The sequence below is a fragment of the Halteromyces radiatus genome, assembly GCF_025201355.1.
Source record: "Halteromyces radiatus strain CBS 162.75 chromosome Unknown BX664scaffold_6, whole genome shotgun sequence".
Taxonomy (NCBI): Eukaryota; Fungi; Mucoromycota; class Mucoromycetes; order Mucorales; family Cunninghamellaceae; genus Halteromyces; species Halteromyces radiatus.
In genome coordinates this window covers 417,848-440,354 of record NW_026251692.1, presented here as the reverse complement: position 1 = coordinate 440,354, position 22,507 = coordinate 417,848, and the positions used below count along the sequence as shown (strand labels likewise).

Here is a 22,507-nt window from a genome sequence, read left to right as displayed (position 1 = left end):
ATCTTTCTTTTTTTTTTTTTCTTGCTTTATCACTTTTTTTTTTTGAAGATGAACGTGATACGACATTGTTTTACGAGCCCATTATTACGTATCAGTCAAACAACCATTCGTTCCAGCATCCGACCTACCACACAAAACACATGTCGTTATTTTACCACTGAACAAACTGTCAACCGGTCATATACTGTCAAGAAACGCAAGTTTGGTCTAGGCACGGCGATTCTTTGTACCATTCCTTTCATCACTTTTGGATTAGGGACTTGGCAAGTACAACGATTACGATGGAAAGTGGCATTGATTGAACGACTAGAAGAACGTATGTTTCTTGATCCCATTCCTCTTCCTCGGCGCATAAAGTAAAGTTTATAAAAATTGGTTTTATTTTGATATTGAATTTTTTTTTTTTTAATATAGTCAGAATTCATTGGATGACTATGAATATCGTCGAGTCAAAGTGAATGGTACATTTCGTCATGATCAAGAAATGTTGGTGGGACCTCGTACAAGAGGCGATGGTGTGGTGGGTTACTTTTTGGTGACACCTTTACAAAGGGAAGATGGTTCAGTTATTCTTATTAAACGTGGTTGGGTAGCTTCAGACAAAAAAGACAAATCCAAACGTCCTGAAAGTTTAGTGACTGGACCTGTAGAAGTGGAAGGATTACTTCGACTCACTGAAAAGGTAAAGTGGATAAGATATATATATCGACAAAACGACTCATTTTTTTTCTTCTCAAAATAGCCAAACTCATTTACACCTGACAATGATCCTGAAAATAATCAATGGTATTGGGTGGATTTGGATACCATGGCTGAATTATCATATTCTCAAAATTTATTAGTAGAAAGTGTATCAGGTATAGAATAAAAAGAAATGAAAAAAGAAGAGATGATTCTTATATATATATTTTTTTTTTTTTTGATTCTAGATCGCCCTTCTTATCAAGAACATGAACTAATAGAAAAAGGAATTCCAGTTGGACGATCACCAGTGGTAGAGGTAAGGAATAGTCATTTGCAATATATCATTACTTGGTATGCTCTCTCTGCCGCCACTACCGTGATGCTTTGGACTTTATTACGAAAACCACCTAGTCGACCTGTGAAAATCAAACGCGTATAGATAGATCTCCTCTCCTCTCTTTTTAGTTTAGATTATGTTGTTCCCATGGTAGAAATAAAGTTGATGATATATATATATATATATATATATATATATATATATATATATTTGTGTTGGTCTGTGATCTCTCTGTGTGTATAATATAATATTATATATATATATATCGAATGACTTTTCCGGTGTACAAATGATCAGATGATTACAACAAGATGGTGATGCATAAAATAAACAAAGTTTTATAATACATATTTTATTTATATGAATGATTTTCATCTGACGTGAAACCTATTGACAACGCAACAAAAAAAAAAAATCTAATAATTAAAAGAGTTTTATTTCAAAAAGTCATATCAAATAACTTTAATAACATAAGATGAGAAGATATACAAAAGAGAATAATAATAATAATAATAATAATAACGAGAAATATACAAAAGAGGGAGGGAGGACTAAATAGGGGGATCATTTCGAATTCTTTTCCAATAAGAGTTCACGTAACCATTTGATTTCATTTTCCAATTCATGGACACGACCTTGTAATTTTTCTGCTTTTTCCGTCATTTCCTTGACAGTTTCAGCCATGGCCTTTTCTTTTTGTTTCTTCTTGATTCGGAATCGAGCACTTGCAGCTGTATTACGTCGTCGTTTATCTTCATCTGCTGATCGATCTTCTGTTCGTTTGTCGTTATTCTTTGTTGGTGTTGGTACGTCAGTGGGCAGTAAATATAAAGGTTGTTCCATCATGGGTTTAGGAAGTAAAGGTTGTGGTCGTATGGGTTTGTATGCATTTTCCATAGGCATATCGAGTGATGGAGTTAACGTTTGTGACATGTCCAAATACTTTGATAAATGTTCGTACATGACTTTGTCCAAGTCAAAGGCGGGTTTCTCCTCTAAGATACCTTGACCTGGTGTTGTATCATAAGTGAACTTGGCATTGGTCTAAAAAAGAATAAAAAATAATATAAAATGAGTCATTGTTTTGAATATATATATATTCTTTTTTTTTTTTTTTTTTTTTTTTTACCCAAAGAGCCAAGTCAGCGGCAGCTTCTTCTTCATTAATATGAGAGGATTGATAATCAGTTGGTTCCAAGGCAAGTGAATCCAAGGAAGACATGTAAGAATGCGACATTATGAATTAAAAAAAAAAGAAAAAAGAAAAAAGAAAAACAATGAAAAAAAAAATGGAATGATTTTGAAGACCGGATCTGGAAAATAAAATCAAGAGGCTTTTGCTGATTAAGCCAGTGTCTGATGAGTAATGAGATGGTTACACCCCCCCGCCAAAGTTGAAATTCAATTTTTTTTAGATAAATATATATATAAAAAAAAAAAGAACCCCAGCACCTTATCTTCAGCCAATCAAATTTGATCTATCACCCAACTACTTCTGGATTTGGCAACCTTGGCAACGCAATCATCGTTTGATTTCGATCAACACTGAACTGGTTGGAGCGGAATGCATATCTTTATGTCTAATGATTGGATGAGTATTTTTTTTTTTTTTTTATATATAGGTATAAAATTACTTTACTGTTCATCGCAGGGATGGATCCTGATTCATTTATTCTTTATAAACCTTCATTAGATAAGGGAAAATGAGTTGTTCTATTCATATTTGGTGCAATGATGATCATTTTTGAACGAGAAAAGGGAAAGTCAAGGTTTTAGGATAAAAAAAAAAAATGGGATCGATTTTGGATTTTTACAGCCAAAAATTTGAAACTCCTCAGCCAAATGTTGGCTGTAAAAACAAATCGTCAGGGGATCATCAGGCAATTTTTCGAAAAATGGATGGAAATCTTTTTATGCTCATTGCAAACTAGGTGACAAGGTAACTGATAAAATAAGATGAGATGATATTAAACTACTTTTTTGAGAGGAATCCAATGGCGATCATTTTATTGGATGATGATGATTATTGGATGAGGGATGATGATATTGACATTTCATTTTTAATTTACTCTATAATTTGGGAGAGAAAGCTATAAATTGCTTTTAAGCCAACTGAATGAGAATATCTTCATGTATGTTCCTTCCAAATTTGATACAATGATGATGATTTTTGAGTGAATTACAAAAGTATAAAGAGGTACTTCCCCCATGCGTGATGTTGTAGTGAAGAGATAAATAACTACACAATAATGTAGCATGAATATGACTTTTGTCAAGGAATGTAGAGAGGTTTATACAGTATAATGTAAACTACATAAATTCAGCTCCATCATTACTATTTTTGGACAACAATAAAATTAAAAATAATCGATCGACAATGAAATCAAGGTAATACTGATCTCTTTTTTTTTTTCTTTGAAATAATACAACTGTTTATTGAAATCATATAAAAAACAATATTCATAATAAAAGAGTATATAATTAGATGAAAGCTATCTACATCTGACAAATGTCCATCTTTTAATTCCCAAAAAAAAAATTCATGTTGGTACGATATCACGAGATTGCATTAGTTTTGATAATAGAGTTTGTCGTAAACCTTTCTTTCTGGTATTATTTTGATGATGATGATCTAGTTGTGCATCCAGATCCTTCCATTTTTCTTCCCAATAAGCAGCATTCTTCTCAGCGTCGGCCACCCGTTTTGCTAAATACTGAAGTTCATGTATGGCTGTCAGCATCAGTCGTTTCATATGGATCAGTTGACGACAAGTCGGATCAACGTGTGGATGGTTTAATACATAGGGTTCAGTGTCATATAGTAAAGAGTTATTCCTAGGCGGGATACCGAATGCATTACGCCTTGAAGGTTCGTTTGACAATGGAGGTAGTTTTTTGGTGAATCGTGATGGTAAATCAGAGTTTGATTGCATTAGTGTTATTTTTTGATTTAAATAAACAATGATTTTTTTCTAAAAAAAAAAAAAGTAGAAAGAAAGAAAGAAAGAAAGAAAGAAAAAAAAATATATTTTTTTTATTTTATTTTTAAGGATTTCATTCTTTTAGTTGCTTTTCTGCAAAAAAGGTTTCACTCCGCTTGCTTTCTTTTTTTTCCAATAGATTTTCAGATCTTTTCATTTGTTTGTCCCTTTCTTCTGCACTTTTCTTTTTTTTTTTTTTTAATATCATGACTGAACAGAAAGATGATCGTGTTCCAACCTTTATTCAATTTACTCGTCCCAAACGGAAAAAAACCACTACTCGGTCATCCATGCAAACAAAGAAACGTAAGTATAATCCCTTTTTTTTTTTTTTTGAAGCAAAGCAACTAATTCCTCCTTTTTTTTTTTGTGCATTTAGGACAAAACAAGCAACAAGAATCATCAAAAGAATCCATGCATAAATCCAAACGAAGAAGAGTTCCTTTAGAAGACAATTCTACAGAGATCAATCAGTCTCATCATACCAGCAAGCATCAAATTCCACAAAAGCAAACCAGTCAGTCAATGAGATCTACTTCAATGACCTTCACCACCATCAGTCTTCCTGATCGTCATGATTTTTTGTCTTCAGCAAAGCCTTCCAAGGAAATAAAACAAGCCCCTCCATTACAAGCAACCCATCAGAGTTGCAAGGATAGTACGTGTCTAAAACGAACACACGACGAAGCAATCTCGTCTGAAAGCACCAACACCACCTCTACACTAGCATCATCATCCTCAACAACAACAACAACAACAACAACAACAACAACAATAATAGAACAACAATCACCTACGTCATCAGTGACTAGCCAAACATTATACCCTCTAAATACTGACTCCATCGACAGAACAATGGATCAACCCTCATGTGGATCAAACATCAGTGAACATAGTACCAACAACGATAATGATGACGGATATGATAGTATGGATGATCTGGAGAATATGGTCAGTGCTGTGATGGAACAAAGGAATGATGATATGGATGATATTGAAGAACAAGATCGGTCTATTGATTATCAAGATGCGCTCGATGGACAAGAAGATGAGTGGGTGCGTAGCTTTAGTATTAGGAACTTGTTAGGCAAAATCAACTCTGTATTCGGATCATCTTGACCATTGTTGTGTTTTTATATATTTTTTTTTAATGATAATTATATATGTTTATTTGAATAAAGATACAAATCTATTTTAGTGAATTTTTTTTTTATTAAAGTGTATGTAGTTGAAAAAGAGTATCCATCTAACTTTTTGGAATGTGGAAAAAAGGAAATGAACATAAGAATCATAAAAACAGATTTGGGGAAACACTACATCTAACCAAAGGACCAACAAGTGATAACCAAATCTTGATATAGTTTTCGATAAACACGTCTTGCATGATGGTTTGTAACAAGGTTTGAGTATCGCATGGATGAATATACCAAAAAGGACGGCCCAATAAAGGATGATCAGCCTGGGTAATGGCACCTTGTGCTTGAATGGGTGATATTTTCAAATCATCTTGATACACTTGAGGAACAATGTATTCATAAATCTCATCCAATCCAAGTCGCGTTCCATCTATTAAAAAAAAAAAAAAGTATCAGTAAAACCATCTGTTTTAATAGTACATATTCTATTTTTTTTTTTTTTTTTTTTTTTTGTATGTTGTTTCATCCATTCGTTACCTGGAAAGTAAGCATCAAAGTAGAGCACAGGCACTTGATAGGTTGAAGAATAAACTATATGATGATCCAACATGATGGTTTGTATCGAAGGATCAGGTAAAGCTAAAGCGGGATCGTCATCTTCAAAAATATTGTCATTGTTCAAAGGTTCAAGGGATTTCATATAGGATGATTTAAAAGCGGCTACTTTGACCGTCCGTTGTAAATAACTTGGGCCCCACTAGAAAAAAAAAGTCAAACAAATGGAATACTTTTTTTCTAATGAAAGCCTTTTTTTTTTTTTTTTTTTTTTTACCTGTGTTGAAGTCAGATGCCATGGTGTATCCGTATTAGCTGTCAAAATGGCAAATTGTTTAATAGCAAGTTCAAAATCTGCTTTCAGTAATGCAGTCTTAGTAGTAGTAGTCATCCAGTCAGATTCATGACAGAAGAGATAAGAGAAAAAAAAAAAGAGAAAAGCAAAATAGGAATGAACCAAAAAAAATTTCCTTTTTTTTTTTATTGTGATAATAAATTCCGCCCAAATGAAATAGCAAAAAACGAGGAGATGAAAAAAAAAAGGAGATCTATACAATGAGCTATACTAAAAAGTCTTCCATGATACAATCCACCACATTTTGTATTCTCTTGTCAAATTCAATTTCAAGAATATCTTCAATCGTTAATAACCAGGTATAAAGCCAAGCCTTCCATTCATCCCTGTGATCCTTGGGAGGATGAGAAAAAGCTACTTGATGATTGCCTATATTATGAGTTGATGGGACGGATGTATGGATCCATGATTGATGGATCATGATGTTGGCATTTTGGTTAGCATTAACAATTAGACCTAATTGACTGCTGATGCGTTGGTTGAGTTGATGAATATCTTTGGTCAATGGAAATACTGGAATGCCCGAAGTATCATCGTCATCCTCTTCATCATCATCGTCATCATCGTCATCATCATCATCATTATCTTTATTTTTTTTACTAGTGTTTTTTCCTGTGAGTGGTGATAATATCCATGGCAAGTTGGTGTCAACCAAAGGTTGGACAGATGCAATCAAATTGGTTCGCATCAAGTCGAGATGATGATCCAGTGATTGAATGAATGGATGAATGACATTATTCTCTTCATTTTCACAAAAAAAAAAAAAAGTTGAGGGTTAACAACTAGATTTGAAATAAGGAGCAACAGAGTGTTTCTATTATATACTTTACCTTGGTGATGATGATCAGTAAGTAAAGAGGTGGCCGAGGTGAGAATGTCTCTGGTCAATGAGACAAGGACTTGATCTGTGATACTTTCGTAATATTCTCCAAGATTTGTTGATAATGTAGTAACATCAATGGTTGTACTAGTGTCTACAGATCGCAAGAATGTTGTGGTAGATTTTTTTGTTTCATTAGGATGACTGATGGGTATACTTTGAACTAATATGAAATATATACAAATAGTAAATAAGAATGAAGGGATCATCCTATAATATTAATATGTGATAAAGATATAATAAAAGAAGAAAAAGGAAAAAAAAAGGAAAGATAAAGAAAGTGGGGGGTTATATAAACATTTTGTTTCTTTTTTTTTTTTTTTCTTTATTTTTATACTTTTGGATTCAACAACCTCCTTCCTTGATGATTTTCTTCCCCTTTCTTTCTTAACCCAATTATAGATTAAAGAAAATCAAAATAGTTTATTAAGATATCATTATACAAAAAATAATTAACTAGTAATATCAAACTACATAATAGTACAAACATCGTTCTTGGAAAGTTTATCAGTGATACGATCCAACCAAGACAAATCACCAGTGCCTTTGCCGAATTCAATATAGAGACAACCAGGATTAGGTCGATTGGGTTCACAGCGGACCTTGTATTTCTGAACCAGTTCAATAATAGCAGGTTTCAATTTGGCAATTTGACCTATTAAAAAAAAGAAGAATTAAGTAACATCCTTTTTATTATTTTTATTTTATTTTTTTTTTTTACCTGGACTATGAAGACCTTTGCCAACAATAATCACCAAATGATCATAGTTTTCTCTTTCACAACGTCTTAAGGCTTCATCCACACGTTCAGAAGCTTCTTGTACAAATAATCCATGTAAATCGATTTCATTAGGTGGACGGTTTTGATTTTTGTCTAATATGAAAATCATCATCGTCAATTAATTTGTATTCTTTTTGAGTTTTTTATTTTTTTTAACTTACGGAAATACACCAGATCAGCCGCTTTTTTATTGTATTGTTTCATTAATTCATCATGACGGTGACCTTGATTCGATTCTTCCTTGGCTAATAAAATACATATCATTTTAGTTACATATATATATTTATATTGATTTTTTTTTTATTACCTAAAGCACCATCATGGTTATGGTAGGCTTCTTGACTACGTTGATAACAAGCATTCCGTTTTTCCGCTTCTTCATGAGCCAAGGATCTTAGTCTAGTGTATTCAGGATCATCGTGTTCTTCTTTTAGTTGATGATATGTTGGACCAACATGATGAGATTCACTAGTATAATGATGTTGTTGTTGTTGTTGATAATGTCCTTGTTGTTGATAGTGTCCTTGTCCTTGTTGTTGTTGTTGTTGTTCTTGGGCTTGCTTCACCTGTTTATAAACATGAATGCCTTCTTCTACAACTTGACCAATAGATTGAGTATTTCCCATGACAATAAAATTATTAAAATGAAAAGGAGAAGTGAAAAGGGGGGGGGGAGGGGAAGAGGAAAGGAGAAAGAGAGAGAGTGAAAGAAAGAAGGAAAGAAAGGAAGGAAAAAGGGGGGAACCTCAAAAAAAAAAAAAAAAACTGAAACAGTTCTATATTTTTTTTTGATCTCATTTTTAATTTCATCGCCGGCTATTGGCAATAAAACGGGCATATTTCTGTTTTTGGTTGGTTCATGTTGGCAAGGCTGGCGTAAAAATACTTTATATAAAAGAGTATGGTTTTTTTTTCTCTGAGTTTCTAATAAATAGTATTGGCATGAAAAAGACAGATCCTTTTTGATTTAACATATAAAAAAAAAATATGTAATACAATGGGAAACGTAGTTATTTTCTTTTTTTCTTTTTCTCGAGAAGAACGATTTCCTTAAATGGGTGATTGGTGATGACTGACGCTTGTCTTGGTTTCAAAAAAAATAAAAAAAAATGACCTACTTCTTTTCTGCATTTGTTCTTTTTCTTTTCTTTTTTTTTTTTTCACATACATAAAAGATGACTTTATCGGATATTTTTAATTTGAAGAAACAACTTGTACAATATGGATCTCATCATTATAACAAAACAAATATTATTATTCATATGATATTCGTTCCCACCATCTTTTGGACTGGTAAGTAACTATTTGAATTCAGCCTTTTGGTCTCATTTTTATTATTTCTATTACAAAAAAGCTTTGGTATTCGGTGCAAAGACAGGTCCACTTATCAATATTGGCAACCTACCTACTTCTTTGAAATTTTTGAAACTAATGGGTCCTAATCTTGGTTTCTTTATTGTTACATTATACAGTCTTTACTATGCCGCCTTGGATCCTATAGCTTCGGTAATAATAAAAAAAAAATCAAATGATATATATATATAAAGGATGATTGATATCATTATGGAAATAATCATATGAATTAAATTATCCTTGTGATATTTAGGCTCTTTATGCTCCCATTCTTTATACTATGTGTTATACAGCTACTCAATTCCAACGTACTAATCCAAACGCAACTAAATTGGCTCTTGGCTTACATATCACTTCATGGATCCTTCAATTCATTGGTCATGGTGCTGCTGAAAAACGAAGTCCTAAATTGGTGGATAATCTTATACAAGGTAAAAAAAAAAAAAAATCAGGTCAGAAAGAAAATATAAACCTTGTATCTTATATATATATGTATCTTTTTTCCTTTTAGCTCTTGTATCTGCACCTTATTTTGTGTTTTTTGAAGTTTTATTTGCTTTAGGTTATCGACCCAAGTTACGAAGGGAAATGATGATCGAGGTGGAAAAAGATGTGGCTGCTTTTCGTGCCAGACAACAACAAAAACGACAACAGCCAAAATCTATTTAAACTTTGGGCGATCTTCTCTTTTTGTCATCTATATTATTATTCTTATTATTTATGATTCCAACTTTATTTAGTGTCTCCTTTTTTATATCATTCCCCCCTTTTTTTTTTTTTTATGAAAATGGTCTTTCATCCATAGTATTACCTTTTTTTTATTATTATTATTTTGGTCAAGAGAACAAATATGTAATATTACTCAATAAAATAAAAACTTTTTTTTTTTAAATAGGTAGTCAGAAGGGGGAGTTCCAAATGGTTTGCATGATTATAAAAGAAATTCATAGATTTTTTTTTTATTTTCACAAATGACAAATAGTATAATGAAAGAAGAATGTTGTTTTCATCAGTTTTATTTCGGGAAAATAAATAAATAAATAAGACTATGATAAAAAAAACAAACTATAAACTAAATGTATATAAAGGGAGAAATAGAGAGATATGTAAAAGAAAAAAAAATAGGTAATAAAAATAAATGAGTAAAGAATAATAAAGTAATAAAGGTAAATGGTAATAATAATAATAATAATAATAATAGAAAAAGAAAAGGTGTAGATAACTAATTCTATTTTGTTTTTTTTTTCGTTTTTCAATTACTTTGATTTTTGTGGATCATGATCATCATAAGCATTGGGAGCAGAATAAGTAGGACCATTGGATACAGGTTGAGCCACATTAACAAAAGAACCATTTCCATAATGTTGTTGTTGTTGAGGATCATAATAAACACCACCATTATTCATAGGAGCAGGAGTATAATAAGCACCAGAAATGGCAGCATCTGGATAACCCACACCAGCAATACCTGAAGCAGTAGTATGAGTCATAGGAGGAGAATAATAATCTTGATGAGGTTGATAAGGAGACATGTTGTTATAACCATACGATGTAGGACTGGTAGGATTATAAGGATCATGCCATCCTTGTGGTTGTTGATGTTGTTGATAAGGACTGGTTGAATAATGTAAATCATCAGCTGCTGCTACTGCTGCTGCTGCCATAGCAGGAGAGGGTCGTTCGGTATCAAAAGGTGAAGAGCCGTTACGATTGTTATTGTTGTTAAATTCATCGTTATATAAAGCTGCTTTTCGTCTACGTTCATTACGTCGAGCTTTGGAGAAGAAAGCATATCCAAATCCTAATCCAAGAACTGCTAAGAATCCACATACAGAACCTACAATGGCAGCTGTGTTGTTGGAACTACTAGAATCTGAATTGTTTGTTTCTGAAGGTGATGATGAAGCTGATGATGATGAAGCGGAGGATGAAGCAGATGAAGAATCAGAAGAAGATATAATAGAAGAAGAAGAAGTTGGTGTCTGTGAAGAAATTGAAGATGAACTATGGATAGTAGAAGAAGGTAGAATAGAAGAACTGGATATCACAGAAGATGATTGTGCGGAGCTTGAGATTGCTGAGCTGGGTGAAGTTGGTCCAGGGGAACTAGAAGGATTACCTGTTGGAGTTGGTGTTTGTGAAGAAGAAGAATTACAATCGCCAAATATCCAAAAACATGCTTCAATTTGATGTGATTGTAATAAAAGAAGAGTGAGACAAAAGTGTGTGAAGAGTCGTAATCTCATAACTTATTCGTTCACTAGACAAAAGAAATAATAATAAAAAGATTGAATTGAGGAGTTGTGTATATATATATATCAAAAGAAGGAACAAAAAAAAGGAAAGAAAAAAGGAAAGGAAAGGGGAAAATATATGTATAAAAAAAAAGAAATAACAAAAAGTAGGGTTAACAAAGTAAAAAAAGAAAAGAAAAGAAAAAAGAAAGAGAATAAATAACAAAAGGAGGAAAACGATGAATATACAAAAAAAAAGGAGCGGATTTAAAAAAGTGTAGACAAGATTCATTTCTACACTGACTTTTTATTGGTTAATATCATTTTACTAGCTTTTGTCACACAAAACAATACAAGTGAAAAATATATATATATTTCACGCGACAATCAATTGGAAATTAAAAAAATGATAAACATAAAAAAAAAAAAGTACCTTTTTTATTCAAAAAGTTTTTTTAATAATGGCAGTAATATTCTCCCTTTTGTATTCTAACCCAGTCAATAAAAAAGAATCGATCATCACTGTCACTATACTGTCTACACCTATAACTATTTTTCCACCTAATGCTTTGGAAATAGCTTCTAATCCTAATTTCTTCATTGTCACTGGTATTTTAGGACTTTGTACTACAAATCCAGTACATTCGTCTTGTTCACACCATACTGGAGGTAAAGCTAAAGGTTCTTTCATAAAGTTAGCATACATTGTACCAATCTTTTGTACTTGATAACTTGCTGATCCATTTATATTCATTATTCGCATATCAATATCTTCAAATGGATTTCTTAACCAAAAAATAACTGTAGATGAGAGTAAATTCATTTGGACATCTTGTAATAGGGGTCTCTTGTTAAACTTTGGTACTTGAATCATGAATTCCAATCGTTTCATTAGAGACTCCAAATACTTTGATTTTGTTGACCCTGTCTTTCCAAAGATCTTCAAATGTGTTACCCGGCCTAACAAATAAATAAATAAATAAATAAAAGGAGTATTAAATATTTTTTTTTTTTTTTTACCAGATATATAAGAGCCAATAAATTCCACAATAGATGGTAATTGTACTTCTTGTTTCCAACAAATATCATGATGTTTAGTAGGTTCACTAGAAATATATCCAATGGCATCAAATTCATTATTTGCACCATGCAATAAATTCAAATTTTCAATGGTAACATTTCCAATTTCGATTTGATTGTACGACAAGACAAATGTAATAGGTCCCATGTTAATATCTATGTCAGAAGGATTGGTGATGATGATCCTTGTCTTGAATTGTAATGCATCAGGATATCCTTTTTCAATCGTCATAGATGTCACTTTTGGCGGTGGATTCTTCATGCCTTGCATTCCTACATATGATATATATATATATATATATATAAAAGGTCAGTAATGGAATCATCTGAATATGAATCAATTCTTTTACCTATTGTATTGATTTGTCCTTTGAATTTCAAATCATGTACCATTAGTTTCCCAAGATCACTTTCTACTTTGGCATTTGCTGTTCCCTGAAGATATACTGTACTATTGCGTTGATGATAGAGTCGATCCAAAAACTTTTCAAATTCATTTTCATGACCATTCAATACTTTGAATGGTGCCCTGTTGATTCTTGATTTCACCATAAACATATCCTCAGGAATGGTATTGTCTTCGCTACGATGGATGGTTTTGGATGCACATGGTGTAGTTGGAGAGATCTGTGCAAACGGTTCTTGAGAGTCTTTTTCCAAATAAATATAAACATCCGGATCGATTTCAGTCACGTCTAAAGAAAGTTGCATTTCCCTTGGAAGTTGTAAAAGAGCTGTTGCATCCCCTGATACTAAAGGTTCCCTTGTCACCATTGAAAAGTCGATTTTGATGTGATCCATAGTCAAAGATTGGATAATGTCACTATGAGTTGTACCCTGGAAAGGAACTGTCAGTGTTAAAGAAGCCAATGCCTTTTGTAACCAATCGGGTAACTTGTTTGCCATATTGTTAGGATCATCAGGTCCAAAGGTATTTCCACGTACTCGTACCATCGATGTATTACCATGTAGATAAGAAGTTAAAAAATGTTCCATTAAGCGTCTTTTGTGAGTATCGCTGTCATTCAAAGGTAAAGTACGTCCATGGATTTGAAAGTAATTCATGCGTTGACCAAGTAATCGGGTATCCTTTGCTGTAACTACGGCAATCATTTCATCATTTCCATTCAATCTATCATCTGGTAAATAGATGCCGAAATCCACATCACCAATCATCATACTGAGAGTTTTTGAAGGATTATAAATTCCTACTGTACCATCAAGAACGATACCACCTAAAGGATGAGAACCAGGAAAGATCATATTTTTCATTTCAGTTTGTTTGAGTCCATCCATTCCTATATAGAATATAAGAGAATTAGCAATTAATATTATATATATATATATATAGAAAGATTTTACCTTCGATATCCACCAGTTTATCCAAGGCCAAATTATTTTTCATGGGAATCCAACCAATATGTATCGGTAATAATCCAAGTATCCTCCAACCAACCCATTTAGAAATCAAAGCATCCTTGCAAAAGTCCACTAAAGCAGAAGGGTCATTCACTACAAAAGGTGTGACAAAATCAAAATGGGTCACGTTTGATTTGGAATCCAATATAAGTGATGGTAAATGAATAGTTCCCATGGGTGATGTTACTTGGTTTTCTAAATGATAATGATAGCGTAATATATTTGATGATGATATTATTGTTGGAGGAGATGAAAAGACTTGTAATGTTGTATCAAGTAGTTGAATATCACCAAAGATGGAAGTGATTTTTTGACCAAGAGAATATGCTGAACCTAGTAAAGTGATAGATCCTGTAACATGCATAGATATGATATTGACCCCGTCCACCGTTGTACTAACATTCTGAATAGAAGTTTCTTGAAATTCTAGTTGGACATTATCTTCAAAAGTTTTTTGAGCAAATTTAGGAGCCATAATGAGAAGAATAAGAGAGACCACAAATACAATTCCAAACAAAAGGATTAACATGATATAAATTCGTATACGCCATACACCTAACTGTTGTCTTTGTTGATGTTGTTGTCGTATTGTTGAAGATTCACCTATACTACCATAACTATTGTTGTGATTAAAGTTGTCAATTGTAGATTCAGAATGTCGTCGAGTTGCAGGAAACTTATCTTTACGCTGTTTGGTATCATTTGAAGTAGTACCAGTTGAAAGAAGTGGTTGTCTATCTGAAACTTCATTATCGTTTTTCTTATTACGAGAAGGTTCACCAGCCATATTTAAAAAAGTGAATAAATAAAATAATAGTTTTTAACAGATATACCAAGTTTTATCTGTTGTTTATTTGTTTATCACAAAAAAAAAAAAAAAGTGGTATACGAGATCAAAAAGAGAGGGAGAAAGGAAAGTTCGAGGGAAAAAAAAAAGATCAACATAAAAAAGATCATGATATTCAATATCCGCTCTAGTTTTGGCATAAGTCAACCAAAAGGAATAACTTTCCTTTCTTTTTTTTCTTCATTCAATAAAAAAAACAGTCATTCTATGATAAATATATAATATTAGTAATAATATACATATATATATATATATATAGATATATAATAAAATAATCATGATAATTTCTTTAAACTTTTTGTTACGCATTTGGTTTCTAGGGCAATCCATTTCTGGAACATTCAAAGTCCGTTCAAAGCTTACAACTAAAAGGCATTTTTGTTTTTTCATATATTTTTTACTTCTTTTTTCTTTTTCTTTTTCCATGATTTTTTTGAAGTGAATGCGTGTAAAAAAGAAAAATCAACAACATTTTTTTTTCTCATCATTATTTCACGACAACACTTATGCATTACCTCCTGCTTTTATAAAACAACAACATTTATATTCATCCAAAAAAGAAACGTTGGATCTCACATATTTTACACAGCCTTCATTGAACAATTATCTATCATCAAATCATTTTGTTTCAACATTATAAATATCGAAACCTGAATTGTCTAAAGGTAAAAAAAAAAAAAAATAATTTGACAAGATTAAAAAAAGAAAAAAAGAAAACTCATGAAACGATAAAATAGAATTGTTTATGTTTATTTGTGTGTGTGTAGCTTTCAACTAATCAAATATTCTCTTTTTTTTTTTGTTTTGTGATATGTATTACGTGCACTTCAAATTGGATTTGTTCTTTTCTCTTTCCTTCTTCTTTTTTTTTCCTTTCTCTTTTTTCTTCTTCTCTTCTCTCTTCCAGAATTAATCAATCGATGGATGATTATGGGAAAAACTCCATTGAAAACCAACATTGTATGGATCCAACAAAAGAAACAACAATATCAACAGCAATTTCACCACCACAAATTCAAGCATCATCATCCGTCTCGTGTAACCCACCTAGTTTTTATCGGGAGTATAGTAATTCTAGCATCCTCAAAAATAATACGCCATCACAGAACGCCACTTTGACAAACAACACCACTTTTGATGAGCGAAAAGATCATAGTAAACCAAAGAAACAAACTCTCCATTCAACTGGACAAAACGGTAGCAAAAAATCAAAGAAATCAATAGATACTAAAAGATCCACCATTTTATCTCAATATCATCAACAACAGCAACAATTAGTTCGATCAAATAACAATACTAATTATCGATATTACCATTGTTTTGGCAACAACAACAAAAGTGCTGATTTTATATACTATGATGATCCTGATAGATTGATACCAACTGATGAAATTGCTCTTTTTATGCGAAACAAACGCCGCTATTGTCCGCCCAACTTTAGACCTATTCCTCCTTCAGCTGGTGGATGGAATGATGTGATACCTGATCGACACGTTGCCTGGGAACTGACTTGTGAAAATCATACAGATTTTTCCCCTTTTTTACATATCAAACCTTTGGACGGTCCTATCGAATTACCTTGGAAACAATCTTCTTCTTCTTGTTCATGGTCATTAAATCATCGTCATCAACGTGGATCGGATGACACCTCTGCGGTATCAAAAAATACTTTGGGATTATCCAGCAACAACCACAGACAAAGCTTTCAAGTAGATGATTCTAATTTACAATCAACAACGGACACTTTACCATCATCATCATCATCTTCGTCATTCGATAGTATGAAACAACAGCCTTCTCCTCCTCAGTCTTTAGACAATACTTCCTCATCCTCTTTATCATCCGATTCATCTTCTATTCATTCTGGTCAGCAATTTCATTCATTACACGTACAACATCAAAAAATGGCTATCCAACAACAACAACCACAGAAACAGGAAACGGAAGAAAGAGTCAATATCAAAGATATATCGAATTCTTTGCGCATAGTTACATCATCGTCACCATCAAAATCATCAGCTATCAATAGAAAGGGATTGAAACCTCTTAGTCCACTTGCCATCAACGTTATACAACCATTTGAAAATATGACTGTCACTTCTCATCAACAACATCTACCTTCTCCACAAGAAATGTTTATTGGTATTAACGATAATCAAAATGGTAAAGAAAAAAAAACACATAAAAAGAACAGTGCATCTAACCAAATATATATATATATACTTTTGCATCTCTGTTAGATCCTTCCATCGGCCACCATCGAATCGATACGCCATCACAAAGAAATGCATGGAATCATCAAACTTTACAGCCATTGGACCGTTCTTACTATTCCAACGAGCAGCAACCTCAGTCATATTTCAAACCTCCTCCATTGATCACTACCTCCACAAATGACGATAACATCACTGACCTACACTACAATACAAGCCAAGAGGTGTCTCCCTTGTCAACTAGCTCACTTTTCTCTCCATGGGCTAAACCTTCTACAAGAGATCATCCACCTTTTCAACGACGTACATCCTCCTCCTCAAGAGATGATGAATATCGACCTACATCATCATCATCATCACCACCGCCACCATTACCAGCATCATCATCAACATCTCCGCCATTTTCATCATCATATTATCGAACACGGTCAAGTTCCTTAGGATATATACAAACCAAACCAAGATTACCACCTCCACCTCAAAAACAACATTATCACCAAGAAGCTATGAAATCACCTACATTATGGGGATATCAACCTTTATTGTCTCCTACATCACCCTCCATTTCGTCAAATGTATGGCCATTATCACCAGGATATCCTTCATCCATTAAATCTGTCTCTTCTGATGAAGCTGTAGCACGATCTATGCGAAGCAAAAGAAGTTCCACATCGGATATTACATCATGGCAGTCACTTCATCATCATCATGAACAACAACAACAGTATCCTTACTCCTCCATTAGTAATGATTTACTACTACATCGCACTGGTGACATAAACAACAGTAGTATTGATATGGATGATCGATCTATCAGTATATTGAGAGTATTGGACAATGACAATTCGGATAGCCTTCTTTATCCTTTTTTAAACAAGACAATCAAGAAAAGCAACAACACTGACAACAACAATATTATGACTGCTGCGACACCAACGATTCCCAACAAAACTACCATTCATCATGATAATGATAATCATCAGCATCATCGTCTGTACTACAACTTTTCGGACTACGTTGTTGTATCTGATGCCTAATATCTTTTGATTGGTACATTTTATATTAGTTTATTTTGATTTGATTACATTTCTGTCATTGTATGAAATAAATAACAATAAAAAAAAAAAAAAACGTTCTTTAATTATTATTTCTATGTGGAATAGACTTTTGGGTTGTTTTGATTTTCTATTGCAAATTCACCAGAAAGGGTAAACTCATATCCAAATTTGGCAATTCAAACAACAACAACTTAAAAAAAGGTAGGAACCCCTTTAGTGTTTTTTTTTATTTTCTTTTTTCTTTATTATTTTTATTATTATTATTATTTTATTTATATCTTTTTTTTTTATTATTTTATTATTACTATCATTCTTTTTTTTTTTATTACGTTTCTTTTACCATTCTGCTTTTTTTTTTCTTTTACATTGTTCAAGACCATCCTCAACCATATTTTGTTTCTGACCATTGAAGAAGAAATAAAAGTACAATGTCCCAGAATACCACCATTAATACCACTCAACAGCACGAATCGCCATCAACACCCAAAAAACCATCAGAAGAACTGGGTAAAGGGTTTGCAACACGAAAGATTCAGGTAGCCAACCTTGCTATTCGGTCGTCCCATTCAGCAAGTCAAAGTCCTTTATTCCCAAAAAACGACATGTTTCGATTATATCAACAACCTTTTATTGCTAGTTCTCTTTCAGCACCTACTATTCCCACTCAAGACAGTAAAATTACCTCATCTCTTCGTTCAACATCTTCCTCCTCTTCCAATTCTTCTTTGTCTTCTTCTGATACCCTCAATGATCGTGCTCTTTTGGATAAAACTTGGTCAGTGCTGGCACCCAAATCAGAATCCAATCAGCAACAACGACAAAAGAAATCTAACCGCCGTGTGACATTCAATGATGATATCGAGTTTTTCGATCCTCCTCCTCCTGTGGATTATTACGATAATATGATACTGCAACCTCCTTCTACAGAACCACTTGATCACGAAAAAAATCTTATTATGAATCAAACTACAAAGGAAAGGCTGGGTAATGGTAAATATAGAAAGAAATACGATTTAAAATTATTTAGTTTCAATGATGGCTATTTATTCATTATTTATCTTTTTTTTTTTTTTTAAATATGTATAGATCAATCTAAAAATGAACATCATCAAACAACTCTTTCGTCACTCACAAATGATCGTCGGACTGATCGATATATGGAAACTAAGAACAGTAACATTGATACCATTACATCCACCAGTAATTTCTCGTCGCTTTCATCAACTACTTCACCACCAACAATGGATTCACCAGCAGCATTGGATTCATCAGAAGCATTGGATTCACCGGGAACAATGGATTCACCAGCAACACCTGTCCCTTCTTCATCAGTTCATTCCCTGTCTTCATCGTCATCATCATCATCATCATCATCATCTTCACTATCATCATCTTCACTTGTCAACAACAATAAAATGAAAGCTCTTTCACTCTGCAATCATCATTATATCAACGCCTCCACGTCTTCACTACCAGCCTTACTCCCATCATCCACTTCATCAGCTCCTATACCAAGGACATCATCATCTACTAACAGCAAGATCATCAACAACTCCACGCAACCAAATCAAATGGCCATCGAACGGAAAGGAAACATGATACCAAAACTCACCATTTTGGATATTCTGGAAAATGGATCCTCACCAACCAACAAACATCTTCGATCCTCCTCAAGAACAAACAAGAGATTATCAGCTCAGCCGCCACATCATCAAACACCTATCTTCCTCAAACACACTGCTGCCGATTCAGTCCCACAGCATATCAAAGAAGCGGTTGAACGTGACAAAGCAACCAACGAATTTCATCACTTCGAACCTCACATGCCAGATACACCAACCCCACTCACTAGATCCACCTCTCTTTCTCAGTTTCCTCTACCGCCTATCACTACCACTGCAACAACCACAACAACTACAGCCGCATTAACACCAGCAACGACAGTAGTACCCTCAGAAACCGTATTAGCAGCAGCAGCAGCAGCAGCAGCAGCAGCAGCAATATCAACAGAATCAGTGGACACAAAGTATCCAGAAGCAACGTCCGCACCATCTCCGCCACCGCATGAACCCAACAATGATGATGCATCGCTCGATTCATCCTCTTTGTACGACAAGGAGAACCAGTCCAATGGTACAATGGAGACCCATGAGCAAGACGATCAGCTCGATCAAGATGCTTCTTTTTATAGCAACACAAAAGAAGGGAATAAAATGGATGACGACCTTATTGACAACAGCAGCAACAGTAACATCAACAATGTAGAAGATGAAGAATTGGACAACAAGATGGATTTACTAGTGTATCTACCATCCTCTGAACAACATTTATGTGATTTTGGAAAAACTCTATTGACCGAGCTTGATAGGATTTCTTGTGATTCGGTAAACCACTTTTTTTTTTCTGTCATAATATACAAAGTGACGATTCATTCATTTTTGTTTGATACTAGATATTTCAAAGCCATGAACGTCCTTTATCGTCGTCCTCATCATCATCATCATCATCGTCAACTATCTCCTCAATGAAAGAAGAAACGACGATCGAGGGCTCTCAGCAACATACGGAAACTAGAATGGACGAAGCTAGACAAGATGAACATACACATTCCGTGGCTTGGCAATTACTGGTAAGAGATTAAAACAGAAAAAAAAGAACTTTATGATGGATTAGAAAGGGAAATTTGTAGTTCACGGCAGACTGACTATATATTTTTTCGTTTAATTATTTATTGATAGGACGGACAAGAGGATAATGTGAAGCTTCTGATACAAGATGAGAAACATCAAGTAGATTCAGTGGCCAGTGGACGATTGTATATCAAAGTGATTGCAGCTGAAAATCTGGATTTCCCTATTGATTACGGTAACAAGATGCAATTATATCGATTGAACAGCTTAAAACTCACCATCTTATCTATCTATATACATATATTTCAGATGCACCAGCCGTACGATGTTCCTTGGGTAATGGAAGTAACTATATCGAGTCGGGTTATTACAAGATGCAACATGATATTCATTTTAATCATGAATTCATATTGTAAGAAAATTAGACGAACAATCCTACCAAAACGGTTGTTAATTGACTCTTTTTTTTTTTTTTTTTTTTTTTTTTAATTGCGAATTTCCTAACTATAGAGACAATGTTCAATCCGATGAAGAATTCACACTAACTTTACATGCGGTTCGACCTGGTCAAGATATGGTCCCATCATCATCAACAACAACGATAACTTCTAAGCGTTGGTCAAGGCGGTCTTCCTTTACTAGCCGAACAGATGATTTATCAAGGTACATCAATCGACAAGACGGTGCATTGGCGCAGACACGAGTTTCGTTGGCAGCAGTATCCTATCAGTGTCGTTCAAGATTGTGTACGGCATCCTTTGCTTTAGTCAATAGTTGGTATCGCCCTGCGAAGAAACCAAATCATCATCCTCTTTTAATATCCAGGTCGAAAAAGGAAAAACGCTTGAGTTTGGTACCAGAAAAGGCTGTGGGCAAGATTACTATGGAATTGTTTTATTTACCTAATGCTGATCCTCAAGTAAGGAAAAGAATATATAAAGATAAAATCCGTTCAACTTTCTTTCTTTTTTTTTTTTTAATTCTATTTCATTAGATTCCTGATTTACCTGAAGATATGGATGGATGTGAAAATGCATTGAATATTCAACGATTTCATCAAACCGTTTGGTGTTCTGGTTACATGTCCCAATTAGGTGGTGATGTCAAGGTAAAATAATAACAATATTAACAATAATTTAAAAAGTGAGGATGGATAATATGACAATAGATGATATGTATATTCATTTTTTTTATATATATTATAGTTTTGGCGTCGACGATACTTCAAACTGACTGGTGGCCAACTCTATTCTTATACCGATACATTCCATTCACCACGTGCCTTGATTGACCTTTCCAAAGCAATAGTTTTGACTTGTGACAACCGTATAGTAAAGGATACAGGCGAGACATTCTCCTCGACCGTTAATAATGGATGGATGAACAACAATGATGTAGGTCAAACATTGATGATGGAACTTGAAAACACCTCTACTATGGAAAGGTATCACCATACACACAGTCATCAAGAGTTGGAAACATCGATTGATATATCCTCTCCAACATGGTCAGACTCGACAACAACAACCATTAATAGAAAAATGATGGATGATGATGATGATCTCTCTTCTTCCTACTCGGTCAAGAATAGCTTCCAATTGAAATTTGTGGATGGCACCAAAATCGAGTTCTTCTGTGATTCAGCAAATGAACGCCAACGTTGGCTAGATGTGCTCAAGGTGATTCTTGGTCGTATTCCTAGTTTACCTTCATGGTTGTCCGTATAGATCATTTCCCTTATGTTACTCCTTTTTTTTGTATATATACTCTTTTTTTTTTTTTTTTTTTTTTTTTTTTTTTTTTTTTTTTTTTATTACCAGAAAATAAATAACAGTTTCTAATGATATTTTTAAATATGTATATCTCAATAAAATGAATGGTTTTCCACTCTCTCACTCTGTATTTGATCCAATATCCTGTTTACATGTATTTGTAATATATACAACGACAAGATCATGATCATT

The 22,507-nt window shown here is 33.4% G+C and overlaps 10 protein-coding genes across 10 annotated transcripts; 5 read left to right on the top strand and 5 right to left on the bottom strand.

Moving 5' to 3' along the window:
• Positions 1–9: 9 nt before the first annotated feature.
• BX664DRAFT_337370 (SURF1 family-domain-containing protein) lies at positions 10–1,210 on the top strand. The gene is made up of 4 exons (XM_051546220.1): positions 10–356; positions 415–682; positions 743–857; positions 930–1,210. Exons 1-4 carry the CDS (start codon positions 49–51, stop codon positions 1,121–1,123), a joined length of 885 nt encoding a protein of 294 aa, XP_051398021.1. The 5' UTR covers positions 10–48; the 3' UTR covers positions 1,124–1,210.
• A 262-nt stretch (positions 1,211–1,472) lies between these two features.
• Positions 1,473–2,282, bottom strand: BX664DRAFT_337367 (uncharacterized protein). Its single transcript, XM_051546219.1, has 2 exons — positions 2,151–2,282; positions 1,473–2,065 (listed from the first exon to the last, which is right to left on the bottom strand). Exons 1-2 carry the CDS (start codon positions 2,256–2,258, stop codon positions 1,586–1,588), a joined length of 588 nt encoding a protein of 195 aa, XP_051398020.1. The 5' UTR covers positions 2,259–2,282; the 3' UTR covers positions 1,473–1,585.
• Positions 2,283–4,202: 1,920 nt separating this feature from the next.
• BX664DRAFT_360449 (uncharacterized protein) lies at positions 4,203–5,150 on the top strand. Its single transcript, XM_051548158.1, has 2 exons — positions 4,203–4,308; positions 4,382–5,150. Exons 1-2 carry the CDS (start codon positions 4,209–4,211, stop codon positions 5,119–5,121), a joined length of 840 nt encoding a protein of 279 aa, XP_051398019.1. The 5' UTR covers positions 4,203–4,208; the 3' UTR covers positions 5,122–5,150.
• On the bottom strand, positions 5,151–6,126 carry BX664DRAFT_337365 (autophagocytosis associated protein). The gene is made up of 3 exons (XM_051546218.1): positions 5,971–6,126; positions 5,676–5,895; positions 5,151–5,568 (listed from the first exon to the last, which is right to left on the bottom strand). The coding sequence occupies exons 1-3, from the start codon at positions 6,082–6,084 to the stop codon at positions 5,291–5,293; spliced, it is 612 nt and encodes a 203-aa protein (XP_051398018.1). The 5' UTR covers positions 6,085–6,126; the 3' UTR covers positions 5,151–5,290.
• A 1,203-nt stretch (positions 6,127–7,329) lies between these two features.
• Positions 7,330–8,456, bottom strand: BX664DRAFT_337362 (uncharacterized protein). The gene is made up of 4 exons (XM_051546217.1): positions 8,017–8,456; positions 7,871–7,954; positions 7,650–7,802; positions 7,330–7,583 (listed from the first exon to the last, which is right to left on the bottom strand). Exons 1-4 carry the CDS (start codon positions 8,333–8,335, stop codon positions 7,399–7,401), a joined length of 741 nt encoding a protein of 246 aa, XP_051398017.1. The 5' UTR covers positions 8,336–8,456; the 3' UTR covers positions 7,330–7,398.
• A 401-nt stretch (positions 8,457–8,857) lies between these two features.
• BX664DRAFT_337360 (uncharacterized protein) lies at positions 8,858–9,924 on the top strand. Its single transcript, XM_051546216.1, has 4 exons — positions 8,858–9,002; positions 9,064–9,215; positions 9,316–9,493; positions 9,574–9,924. Exons 1-4 carry the CDS (start codon positions 8,885–8,887, stop codon positions 9,729–9,731), a joined length of 606 nt encoding a protein of 201 aa, XP_051398016.1. The 5' UTR covers positions 8,858–8,884; the 3' UTR covers positions 9,732–9,924.
• A 5-nt stretch (positions 9,925–9,929) lies between these two features.
• On the bottom strand, positions 9,930–11,464 carry BX664DRAFT_337359 (uncharacterized protein). The gene has a single exon (XM_051546215.1). It carries the CDS (start codon positions 11,306–11,308, stop codon positions 10,319–10,321), a length of 990 nt encoding a protein of 329 aa, XP_051398015.1. The 5' UTR covers positions 11,309–11,464; the 3' UTR covers positions 9,930–10,318.
• Positions 11,465–11,738: 274 nt separating this feature from the next.
• BX664DRAFT_366232 (uncharacterized protein) lies at positions 11,739–13,372 on the bottom strand (the record flags this gene model as incomplete). The annotated part of the gene is made up of 3 exons (XM_051548515.1): positions 11,739–12,256; positions 12,317–12,649; positions 12,727–13,372. 3 exons carry the CDS (start codon positions 13,370–13,372, stop codon positions 11,739–11,741), a joined length of 1,497 nt encoding a protein of 498 aa, XP_051398014.1.
• Positions 13,373–15,562: 2,190 nt separating this feature from the next.
• On the top strand, positions 15,563–17,892 carry BX664DRAFT_316142 (uncharacterized protein; the record flags this gene model as incomplete). Its single annotated transcript, XM_051542711.1, has 2 exons — positions 15,563–16,805; positions 16,883–17,892. 2 exons carry the CDS (start codon positions 15,563–15,565, stop codon positions 17,890–17,892), a joined length of 2,253 nt encoding a protein of 750 aa, XP_051398013.1.
• Positions 17,893–19,267: 1,375 nt separating this feature from the next.
• Positions 19,268–22,308, top strand: BX664DRAFT_337352 (uncharacterized protein). The gene is made up of 7 exons (XM_051546214.1): positions 19,268–20,297; positions 20,366–20,542; positions 20,652–20,778; positions 20,853–20,955; positions 21,054–21,462; positions 21,538–21,651; positions 21,749–22,308. The coding sequence occupies exons 1-7, from the start codon at positions 19,329–19,331 to the stop codon at positions 22,268–22,270; spliced, it is 2,421 nt and encodes an 806-aa protein (XP_051398012.1). The 5' UTR covers positions 19,268–19,328; the 3' UTR covers positions 22,271–22,308.
• Positions 22,309–22,507: the final 199 nt, after the last annotated feature.